Source organism: Physeter macrocephalus, unplaced genomic scaffold (genome assembly GCF_002837175.3).
Source record: "Physeter macrocephalus isolate SW-GA unplaced genomic scaffold, ASM283717v5 random_663, whole genome shotgun sequence".
NCBI lineage: Eukaryota > Metazoa > Chordata > Mammalia > Artiodactyla > Physeteridae > Physeter > Physeter macrocephalus.
The window spans coordinates 1-11,387 of NW_021145932.1; the positions used below are offsets into that span (position 1 = coordinate 1).

An 11,387-nucleotide genomic window follows, 5' to 3' on the forward strand; every position below is an offset into this window, starting at 1 on the left:
ACAATGGAATATCAGCCATAAAAAGAAACAAAACTGAGTTATTTGTAGTGAGGTGGATGGACCTAGAATCGGTCATACAGAGTGAATAAGTCAGAAAGAGAAAAACAAATACCGTATGCTAACATATATATGGAATCTAAAAAAAAAAAAAAAGGTTCTGAAGAACGTAGGGACAGGACAGGAATAAAGACACAGACGTAGAGAATGGACTTGAGGACACGGGGAGTGGGAAGGGTAAACTGGGACGAAGTGAGGGAGTAGCATGGACTTATATACACTACCAAATGTAAAACAGATAGCTAGTGGGAAGCAGCCGCATAGCACAGGGAGATCAGCTTGGTGCTTTGTGAACACCTAGATGGGTGGGAGGGAGACGCAAGAGGGAGGGGATATGGGGATATAAGTGTGCATATAGCTGATTCACTTTGTTATACAGCAGAAACTAACACAACATTGTAAAGCAATTATACTCCAATAAAGACGTTAAAGGAAAAAAGAAAAAAAAAAAGAATCCTCCTTCCAATGCAGGGGACGGCGGTTCAACCCCTGGTTGGGGAAGTAAGATCCCACATGCTGCGGGGCAACTAAGCCTGCACGCTCTAGAGCCGGCACACGCCACAACTAGAGAGCCCACGTGCTGCAACTACTGAACCCACGCGCAACAACTACAGAGAAGTCCGCACGCCACAACGAAGAGCCCGCGTGCCACAACTAAGACCCGACACAGCCAAATAAATAAATTAAATATTAAAAAATAATCATAACGTTTAAGGACAAGAAAATGCTCATCTATTTGGTGGAAAAACAGCAAGACACATTACGTGCGTGATTGCCAATTCCATACTTTACATACCCACCCCGCCCATGAGGCATACACAAGATCACGGAGAAACACATCAGGATGTTTCTAGTCCTTGGCGCAGAAACCCCCTCAGATAGTTCGGGCATTTTTCACCGGCTTCTTTATGCTTTTCACATCTTCTAACTTATCTACGATGAGCATGGCTTATTGTTATAACTGGAACCAAAAGCAAATGTTATTTTTAAGAATCATAAAAACAATGCCTTACTCTAGCAAAAGAATTTGCTGCTAGGTCCCGATCCGTTCATTCTGCACGCAAATATTCGGAAGCAGTCAAAAGGCAGAGGAGAGGGAAAAAAAGGCAGGAAAGAGAATCTCTCCAAGAGAACTTACAACTCACATCCACACAAAAACTTGTACACGAATGTTCACAGCAGCGTTATTTGTGATGGCCCCAAAGTGGAAACAACCCGAATGTCCATAAACGGATGACAGATAAACAAAGTGTGGTCCAGCCACACCTGGGAATTTCGCTCAGCCACGAAAAGGAGAGAAGCCCTGACACTCGCTGCAACGTGGACGGACCCTGAGGACACGACGCTCAGTGAGAGAAGCCAGACGCAGAAGGACACACAGGGTGTGATTCCACTGATGGGAAACGTCCAGAACAGGCAAGTTCCACAGAGGCAGATTCCTGGTTACTAGGGAATGCGGGTGGGGATGTGGGGGGACTGCCAGTGGGGACAGGGTTTCTTTTTTGGGGTGATGGAAAGTTCTAGAACTGACAGAGGGGATGCTGGCACAACTTTGTGAATGTACTAAAAACCGAAAGAAGGAAAGGCCGGGGAGGGAGAAGAGCAGGCGGCCAGACGGAACCTGTGGAGGGAGCAGGAAGGACCCCAGCCCCCCACAGGCCAGCTGTGGCTGCCCCACCCCCGCGCCCCTACCTTCAAGGCCACCGCCTTCCGCTTGAGGCCGCTGTTGTCACTGCTCTTGTCCGAGTCCGAGTCGCTCTCCATCCTGTCGCTGGCGGCTGCAGCGGTCACGGCTGTGACGGCCATGACCCCCCGGTCCTCGTCGTCCTCACTGCCACCTGCCGGGTCGGCTTCAGGGGCCTCGCTGTCGGAGGAGCTCACCGGCTGGGGGTGGGGACAGAGACAGCAAGCAGGTCACCAGCAGGTGTGGCCCACAGGACAGCAGCCCTGGCCGGGTCTCAAGTGTCAGGGTCTGGCCTGCTCGCTCTCCAAATGCGGGAACTGAGGCCCAGAGAGCTCCAAGGGGGACTTCCCTGGCGGTCCAGTGGTTAAGACACTGTGTTCCCAATGCAGGGGGCGTGGGTTCAATCCCTGGTAGGGGAACTAAGATCCCACACGCCGTGCAGCACGGCCAAACAATATTAAAAAATAAAACAAAACAGAAAGCTCTAAGGACTGATGCGGCAGGGCGAGATGGGCACGTGTGTGCTAGCCACTAGGATTCAAGCACTGCGGGATCTGAGGGCAAACCCTGGGCCAGTGACTTAAGCCCCTGTGTGCCTCATCCCACATCTGAGCAATGGGGCCGACACCACTTTGGCCTCACAGGGCTGTGGCGAGGGTGAGACGGTAGTGGTGTGTATTGAGGACAGTGCCCAGACTGGCAGGAGGTCCATCGAGGTTTGCTTTTTGTAAAAATGATTATTATTGCAATTACTAATGAGGAGGAAAATGACCTAGGTCAGGACCTCTGGGCACGAACTTCCAGGCACTTCTATTTCTGTTTTCGCCAAAATGCCTGCTCAGGTGGTAACAGCCGCAAAAATAGCAGACACGTAGATGGCACTTCTGTGCTAGCCGCGTGCCGGGCTCGTCCGCACACTCAGTTGCCGTCTGTGAGCAGCAGCCAGGTGCCAGGCACTGTGCTAGGGAGGTGGGAGCGCCCAGACGTGAACACGGCACGGGCCCCGCCCCTGGGGAGCTTACAATCTAGTGGGAGACCGACCACGGCCATGTGAACAGACCAGAGTCAGGGGGTGTGGAGGAAAAGGAACCCTCCTACACTGTGGGGGGCGGGGAATGTAAAGGGTTGCAGCCACCAGGGAAAATATGGCGGTTCCTCAAAAAACTAAGAATAGAGCTACCACATGATCCAGCAATCCCACTCCTGGGCATATATCCAGAGAAAACTATAATTCGAAAAGATCCACGCACCTCTATGTTCACAGTAGCACTATTTACCATAACCAAGACACGGAAACAACCTAAACGTCCATCAACAGATGAATGGATAAAGGAGATGTGGTACGTATACACATTGGAATATTACTCAGCTGAAAAACAGAATGAAATAATGCCATTTGCAGCAACACGGATGGACCTAGAGATGATCATAGTAAGCAAAGTAAGTCAGAAAAAGAAAGACAAATACCATAAAATATCACTTATATGTGGGATCTAAAATATGACACAGGGAATTCCCTGCTGGTCCAGTGGTTAAGACTCCACACTTCCACTGCAGGGGGAATGGGTTCAATCCCTGGTTGGGGAACTAAGATCTGGCATGATGTGTGGCACAGCCAAAAATTAAAAAAAAAAAAAAAAAAAAAAAAAGGGTAAAAATTGCCACACGAAGTAGATCAAGCCCCAAACCTGAAACACTGGGAAAGAACCATCAGGCTTTCAGGCGGATTTCCCTCACACCTCTCCTCCGGGGCGTCACTTTTCTCTGGGGCACCCCTGGTGAGTGGAGAAGGGAAAGCACGTCCCCGGTTCTTCACGGGGGAAACAGCAACTTGGAGTGTGAGTGACTAAATGGAGGGTCCAGGACCCTCCTGATCGTCTGCGGGAGGAACGGAGTCAGCCTCGTGGCAGTGAGAGCTAGCAGACACGAGGGATCATCTCTCCCCGTGGAATATGTGGGGACCTGTCATTCTCACTCTGCAGACGAGGCAAAAGGCGGCGTGATGGAGCCAGATCACACGGCGACTAAGCGACAGAGCTGGGGTGCAAGCCAGCTCTGCTGGGCCCCGAAGCCTGGCCCAGTGGACACAGCTACTGCCTGTTACAAACCCCGGCTTGGTTCTGCTAAGCGCTCAATCAACTGTGACCAGATGTGCGCCGGGAGGAGACTGGGACGAGTGGGCATGTTCCATAAGTGGGGAAATGGTCTCCAGGAAGGTAAGTGACTTGCCCTGCACTGTGCTTTGGGGATAAAGCCAGGAACTCTGCATCTCCTGGGCTCGGCCCACGAGACCTAACTACCTGCTAGCGAAAGTTTTGGGAAATCCGATCCCCACGGAGACGTCTGGAGGACGGGAACACTGGTGGCTCGGAGAGGAACCAGGAAATAAAGGCCAAGAGCCAGGTGACCTGCAACCACCCCGAGACCCACCGGTTGAGATGAGTGATGAGTGTTGGTCTCTTTCACTGTCTCTTTTTTTTTTTTTGGCTTCACCACTCGGCATGCGGGATCTTAGTTACCCGACCAGGAATCGAACCCGTGCCCGCTGCATTGGGAGCGCAGAGTCTTAACCCCTGGACCACCAGGGAAGCCCCCTCTCACTGTCTTAATGGGTCGGGAGGGTGACAGAGGTGGAAAGGGAAGGTCAGGCCCAGCCTGGCCTCCTCAGTCCCCAACACCTCGCACCCCTGTGCCGGGTGCCTGACGTGCACTGGCTCACCGTGTTCCCCCGACAGCCCCGTGAGAGCTCGTCGTACCCTGAGCCTCTGTTTTAGATGGGGAAACTGAGGCTCCGAGAGGTGCCGTCAATCAATCCCCAAAGAACACGGTGAACAGGAGGGAGAGCCAGGCCTCGAACCCAGGTCCACGCCTCCACACAGCAGGGCTCTTACCCCAGGATCCATGTGTAGAGGTCCTTCCCCGGGCCCACCTGCCCCTCTAGGACCCCATCCGGCTTGTACCGACCAGAAAAGAACTTCAACCTGGGAGACGGGAGGCCTGGGTTTTAGTTCCAGCTCAGCTCGAACCAGCTACTGGGATAGGTCCCTTTACCTCCTCTATCAGGTCATGAGGATGTATCAACTGGGATCCTTCTAGGTCAATCCTTCTCAACAAGGGGTGAGTCTCTCCCCCAGGGGGCATTTGGCAATGTCTAGAGACATTCAAATTTTCAAGATGCGGGGGGGGGTCTTGGCATCTAGTGGGCGGGGCCAGGGGTGCTGCTCAACAGCCCACAGTGCCTAGGATGTCCCACGGAGAGGGAGAGAAGTTGAAAAAGCCTGGTCTAGGTCTCTGAGGCCTCACGTTCTAGCTGGGTCCTTCCCGGCAATCAAGCGAACACTCCGGGCCTCAGCGTGCTCAGCTGTAAAACAGAAAAGATGCCGCCACCCAGCCCATCCTGGGATTACTGGATATAGCTGGAACCGCACTGAGATACCGTTTTCCACCTCCTGGCTTGGCAGGAGGGTGCAGGAACAGGCCCTGCCGTACGCTCCTGGTGGGAGCACACCAAGTTAAGGCTGTCAGAAAGAACGAAGCTGTTCTCTGCACAGACGAGGGAGACGAACTGGGGGAATAAAGCCAAGTGGAGCATTACATGCTTCAAAAAACCAAACTATGTAGGGTTTTACGTGAACAAAGGATCTTGGAAGGACACACAAGGAACTGGTAGCTGGGGCTACCTTGAGAGGAAACTGAAACAGAAGGGCCACGAGGCAGGGCCTCGTGATCCCTCACCATAGGCCCTTTTGTACTTTTCACTCTTGTACCAGGAGTCTGCACTCCCACTCGAAACGTAAAACTAAACTAAAACCTTATAGGATGAACAGACAGACTGCCCGGGCACTCTCCAAGCGGTGCTTCCAAAAGCCTGCTGTGGACTGGCTCCATCAGAAGCTTCTAGATAACTTGGGGGATGAACCACCTCAAGGTGCTCAGGGGGGGGATGAACCACCTCAAGGTGCTCAGGCCTCAGCCCTAAACTACCACACCTAAACCTCTCGGGGTGGGGCCCAGGGTTCTGCATTTTTAACCCAATGTTCTGTTTGGAGGCACAGATGGGTCAGAGAACCAAACAGCAGTAATATGCTCTCACACCTAGAGCTACTTCTCAACCTGGGGAGTCTGTATGGGGCGGGTTTAATGTCAAGGTTACACCATTTTTGAGTTTCATTTCCTTGAGGGCAGGCATCTACGCGGTACTTCACGGGCTGAGGGTGTGTAATAAACATTAAATGGTGTGATGATTCACCAGGAGGCAATAAGCTTAGGACGAGACTAACCAGCACTTAAGCTGGGGCCAGAATATGGTCTCATGAAACTCAGCTACCTTCAGGAACTTCCGATCCGTTTACCCAAGTGGGGAATGTGCAAAGCCCAGAGAGACGGCGGGGACCAAAGCAGGGGGAACGTCCATCTCCCAGACCCATCACGGGAGGTAAAAGACACCACACACATGAAACGTGGGCCTGGCCCCTTGAGAAGAGGCTGCCAAACCCTCAGCACTGGAGAGAGCTCTCGAATGGACCCCAGGTTCTAGATCGTGAGCTCCCAGAAGGCAAGAGGCGTGTCTGCGTCACCTAGGATTCCTGTTCCCTAGGGCAGCACATGGCATGCGTGCGGCCGGGGTCTATACAGAAGTGTTTGCCGGGTCGGTGGGTAGACGGAGGCACAGAAGAGGCACACCCAGACCATCTCGAGACCCCGAGTTCTCAAGCAGGACCAGATGCTACAAAACTACTCGGTCCTTCTCTCACACAAACCAGACCCTCTCCGACTCCTGCTTCCCTGCCCACAGACCATGAGGGAAGTCCGTTTCTTCCCTAACAGCAGAGCTCCGAGCCCTGCAGTCAATTCGCCGGGTCTCCCGGCCCACCTGAAGCCCACCCCTGCTGAGGCCAGGCTACTCCACCTCCCCGCGACTCCCCTTGTCTGCATCTCGCCCCAAAACACCCACAGCAAGGCACCCCTCTGCCATCCTTCCTCAGCTTTCCACGGCTTTTTTACGAATTTAACTTCAACTTCTCTAAATTCCCTTTTTTCCCTGAATGTTTCCAGACACTGATTTGCCACTGAGAATGTCATCTCTGTGACTCTTAGCACTTCTTTCCCACCTGAGCAAGAGCTCTCACGTCTACTAACTACAGCCTTTTTCCGAGTCTGAAATCTGGCAGTAATGGGGGAAGGAAAGGGTGTTACTGAAAAGAAAAAAATGTTTCTCCTTAGAAAACAAAAGGTTTCTTAAGAGCTCTAACGATGCTGTTTCACATTCAAGCTAATCCTAGAGCAGTGGGTCTCACCAGGGGGGATCCTGCACCCCTCCACCAGACACTCGGCAATGTCTGCAGATGTGTTTGGTTGTCACACTGGGTAAAGAAGGAGCTCCTGGCATCTAGTGGGTGGGGCCAGGGATGCTGCTCCAACGCCGACAGTGCCGAGGACGCCCTTACGGAAAACGATGAGGCCCCAAACATCAGCGGTGCCCAGCGGGAGGAGTCCCGTCCCAGAGGCCCCTCCTTTCTCTTTGGGACAAGCTAAGACCACCTCTGGTCCCCAGCGCGTTCGAGTGCCCGCCTGACCTGGGCTCCGCAGACCCCCACCAGCCTCCCACCCCCGGCACGGACTCACCAGAGGAGCACTGTAGCTGGCATGGGGGTTGTTCTGGATCTCCCACAGGCCCTCATTGAAGCCTTTCCTCTTGTTGGGTTTCCCGTACTTATCTTTACACTTGTCGTAGGGAAACAGGTCCTTGGGTCCCAGGAAGGCTCTGGAGAAAAGAACCACGGGCCGAGCCCAGGTGAGCCAGGCCACCCCGGGAGGCAACAGCTGGGAAAAATCCACCCCCAGCGGGGCACACTTACGTTTCGTGGGTACCAAAGAAGAAGATGGGGTACTTGTTGGGCGGGGGCTTCACGGCACCATCGGCGATGTCATCGATCTGCAGTGAGAGGCCAGTCAGGGGGTGGCTGGGGGGGTGGGGGACAGCTTCACCCACTGACCCAGGAAGTGACCAGGAAAACAGCCAAATTACTTGGGGGAAAGCACGCTGGGAGGAGGGGAGCCTTCAACAGAGGAACACGCATCACCTTCCAATTAGGCATCTGCCTTCTTCTGTGCAACGTGCCCCCCCGCCATTGCATACCTGTCCGCTCCCCCCAGGGTGCTCTCTCTTCCCCCAAGGTAGGTGTTTCACCTGGGCAAAGCCAAATATGGTCCTCTGAGCAGCCAGGGGCTGGGGCCAAGCCCAGCTTCTGTGAACTCCCAGGACCCTCCCACGGGACCCCCTCCCGCAAAGAGGCAATCGGTGATCAGTCTCCCAGAGGCTGCAGCTGGCAGCTCCAAGGATGCAGAGAGTGGGGGGTGGGCTGCAGGAGACAGGCCCCGAGCATCCAGGAAGTCCCACCCTCTCCCTATAGGCCCATGGGCTCCAGCAGCTGTCAGTCATCTCCCCACAGGAGGCTAGCAGCCCCTTCCCTTCCAATCAGGTGCTTGGAAGCATTCTGGGCTTAGAGAGCCAGCTGGAGGGGGGCGCGGAGGAGAGGGAGAAGCTGGTACTCTGGGAGGAAGGGAAGTGCCCGTAAAGTTTTATCACTCTGGTGCGTCCAAGAAAGTAAGCCCGAGCAAATCAGGTTACAGTGGGTTCTCTGGTCCCCATTAATTCCTTCCCGTCCTCTTCAAAGCCTGGGAGCTGCTGGAACCTTCCCTGCCCCCCTCACCCAGCTTCCTTCCTCAGTTCTCTGGGCTACTTTTCAAAGTCCTTGGGCCCTGGGCTCTGGGCCCCAAACACCCATCCCAAGCATCCCGCTCCTGCACAGACGCATCCCCAAACTCCACCACCCTGAGGACCAGCCTGCCATGCCTTCCAGGCCCGCTTCTGCCCTGACCTCACCCAGGACCCGCCTCTGAGCCTGAGGCACAGACATCCCAGCTGCAGCACCGGTTACGGACCACTCTCAGGGCTGCCTGGTTAGCAGTCCCTGAGCCCACTCCTGGCATCCTGTGGCGGCCTCTCTGCAACCAAACGCCCAGCTCTGTGTGATGCCCTTCTGCTTACTTCCACCCAGAGGGAGGGAGGGTCTGGCAGGGAACGAGGCTGAAATCTCCAGGCACCCCACAATACTGCCCAGGCAACTCCTGAGCTCCTTCTGTTCCAGCCGAACCTTCAGCTTCATGCTTCTACTGCCTCCCCCTCCAAATTCCTTCAGTCCTAACATGCATATTCCACCAACCTCAGTCCTGGGGTGACTTAGACCTGGGGATGGCAACAACCTCCTGGCCTCTCCTCCACACTGGCCTTCCCCACAGAGAGTGCCTGAAACTCCACTCTGCAGTTCTGAGAGTCGCGCTCAAGACTCCCTTCAGAACTGGACCCCTCGAATCATCTGGGTTCTCTGGATCCCAGCTTCCTACAGAGGGGATCCCTAAAGTCCCTGGGCCCAGCCCCCTCCCTCAGGGGCTCTCTCTTTCCAGCTTGAGTCGCCGTGGCTGGCCTCTGATTTAAGCATGCCTCCACCCACCCCAAGCCCTCCTTCCACCCTGTGCCCCCACCAGCCTCCTCCACCAGGGTCTGGCGGGGGAGTCCTCACAGGGCACCAGTACCCAGGGTCCCCCAAACAAGTCTTATTCCAATCTCCGGTCTCTGATGCCCCACATTTTTAGATCCAGTCCCCTCAGCTCCAGCGACCTTGTGAACACAGCACCCAGCCGTAATTCCAGCCCTGGTCCTGCTGAGCACCTCTCAACCTTGACCCTCAACCCCTCTCCCTTACTGGAACCCTTATTCCTAGGCCCCCTTCATACGTGGCTCAGGACCCCCAGCCCCTCAGAACTTGGCTTCTTGTTGCCCCCCATAAAGAGATCCTTCAGCCCGCAGCACCTCCTTCCCATTAGTTTGAACCCTCTCCTCAAATCCCAGATTCCTCAGCTCCCCTCACACCCACGAAACTCCTTCAGATTTGAACCCTGACTCCTCAGGCCCCAGGTCCCTCAACCCCATGCCCCTCGGCTCTGAGACCCCCAGAGCGGGTCCCTCAGGCTCGGGGCCCCCCGCACCTCCGGCGCGCGGGTCGCTCAGGCCCGGGACCCCCAGACCTCCTGGCCCAGGTTCCCGCACAATCCCCGCGCGAGGGTTCCTCAGGCCGGGGACCGCCAGAACCCCAGGCACGCGAGTCCCCCAGGCCCGGGTCCCCCCAGACCCCCGTCGCGCGGGTTCCTCAGGCCCGGAGTCCCCCAGACCCCGGGAGCGCGGGTCCCTTAGGCCCGGGGCCCCTACTGCCCCACCCCACCCCCCAACCCCCCATCGCCTGCCCCATCTCCCTCGCGGCCTCACCCGGGCCGGCCAGTGCGGGTAGCCCTTCATCTTGGCGAACACCAAGTCCCCGGGCTTGAAGGCGTGCGGCATGCTGGCGGCGGGAGGCCCAGGCCGCGGGAAGCGGCAGCGGCACGGGCAGCGGCAGCGGCGGCGGCAGCGGCGGCAAGAGGAGGCGAAGCCGGGGGCGGGAGCAGGGCGCCGAGGGGGCGGGGGCGACGGCCTGGGTAGTGGGTCGGAGCGTGTTTATTGGCCTGCCCGTCGCCGGAAGTCCCGCCTTCCGGCCGTCACGGGCGGCCGACGCCGTCGCTCAGGACCACGTGCGGGGATAGAGGAGCAGGGGGACCAATGAGAAGAGGGGTTGGAGCAGAGCAAGTTAACGGGATTGGATAACGGGTAGAGCCAAGAGGGCGTGACCCAGAAACCTAATGGGAGGGGACGGAGGTTAAGGGAGGTGAAAGAGGAAAGGTAGGAGGAGGGAAACAGGCGCTCTGGGAGAGAAGAGGCAGGCAGCCAGGCTCCTTCGGGGCCGGGCTTAGCGTAGAGGGGCGGGCCATAGAACGCCACAGGAGGAGGGGCCTTAAGTAGGAAACATGCTATTGGATTACCACAGGAAAGAAGGCCCAATCACTGTAGGGGGCGCGTCATTGATAGCCTCCCGCTCCTGTGAGGAGGGACATAATATAGAGCTGAAGGGCATTGGGTACCACAAGAGGAGCGGCTCAAGGTAGAGAACCGGCATTAGCTATCACAGGAGGAAAGGCATAAGCGGCTGTCCGCCATTGGATATCGGAAGAGACGAGGTTCAACTCAAAATAGGGACTCGCCGTTGCCTGCTCGAGGGGGCGGGGCTTAGGGGTAGGGACGGGTCATGTGGGGGCCTGAGGATAAACAGCCAAAAAATTCACAAAACACTTGTTTCTTCACTCACGACAAGTTTATTGAGCATCATATGCCAGAGCCACAAAATACCCACTATACATACTAATTCATTCGAGAAAAATGTATTGAGCGCTGCCTGGCCAAGTTATGTAATCTCTGCCTCAGTCTCCCAACCTGTAAAACGGGACTCATAATGGTACAGATCTTATAGGGGAGTAAGGATTAAATGACATCACCGCCCCTAAGGCGCTGGAAACTGCCTGGCAGCAGGAAATACTGGAAGCACTTAGGTGCTGTTACTCCGGCTCCTGAAGTATCCAACTTCTAGCAGGCCAAAGAAATGTTAATTTCTTTGTAATTAAGACCCAGGGAAGGGGCTTCCCTGGTGGCGCAGTGGTTGCGCGTCTGCCTGCCGGTGCAGGGGAGCCGGGTTCGCGCCCCCGGGCTGGGGGGATCCCG

At 55.7% G+C, this 11,387-nt stretch overlaps 1 protein-coding gene across 2 annotated transcripts; it reads right to left on the reverse strand.

The window, feature by feature from the left end:
- Window positions 1–997: 997 nt before the first annotated feature.
- LOC114485164 (hepatoma-derived growth factor-related protein 2-like) lies at window positions 998–10,232 on the reverse strand. 2 transcript variants are annotated; one of them, XM_028486010.2, is made up of 5 exons: window positions 10,068–10,232; window positions 7,600–7,676; window positions 7,367–7,505; window positions 1,750–1,941; window positions 998–1,018 (listed from the first exon to the last, which is right to left on the reverse strand). In XM_028486010.2, the coding sequence occupies exons 1-5, from the start codon at window positions 10,137–10,139 to the stop codon at window positions 1,013–1,015; spliced, it is 486 nt and encodes a 161-aa protein (XP_028341811.1). In that variant the 5' UTR covers window positions 10,140–10,232; the 3' UTR covers window positions 998–1,012. The 2 variants fall into 2 exon arrangements, with proteins under 2 accessions (XP_028341811.1, XP_054939188.1); XM_055083213.1 differs by lacking the exons at window positions 998–1,018; window positions 1,750–1,941 and adding an exon at window positions 4,531–4,722.
- Window positions 10,233–11,387: the final 1,155 nt, after the last annotated feature.

Coding starts and splice junctions, on each gene's coding strand:
- LOC114485164 (XM_028486010.2), bottom strand. CDS start 10,139: ATGCCGCACGCCTTCAAGCCCGGGGACTTGGTGTTCGCCAAGATGAAG. Junction 7,677..10,067: donor ACCCGCACTGGCCGGCCCGG/GTGAGGCCGCGA, acceptor CTCTCACTGCAG/ATCGATGACATCGCCGATGG. Junction 1,942..7,366: donor CCAGCTACAGTGCTCCTCTG/GTGAGTCCGTGC, acceptor CCCCACCCCCAG/CCGGTGAGCTCCTCCGACAG.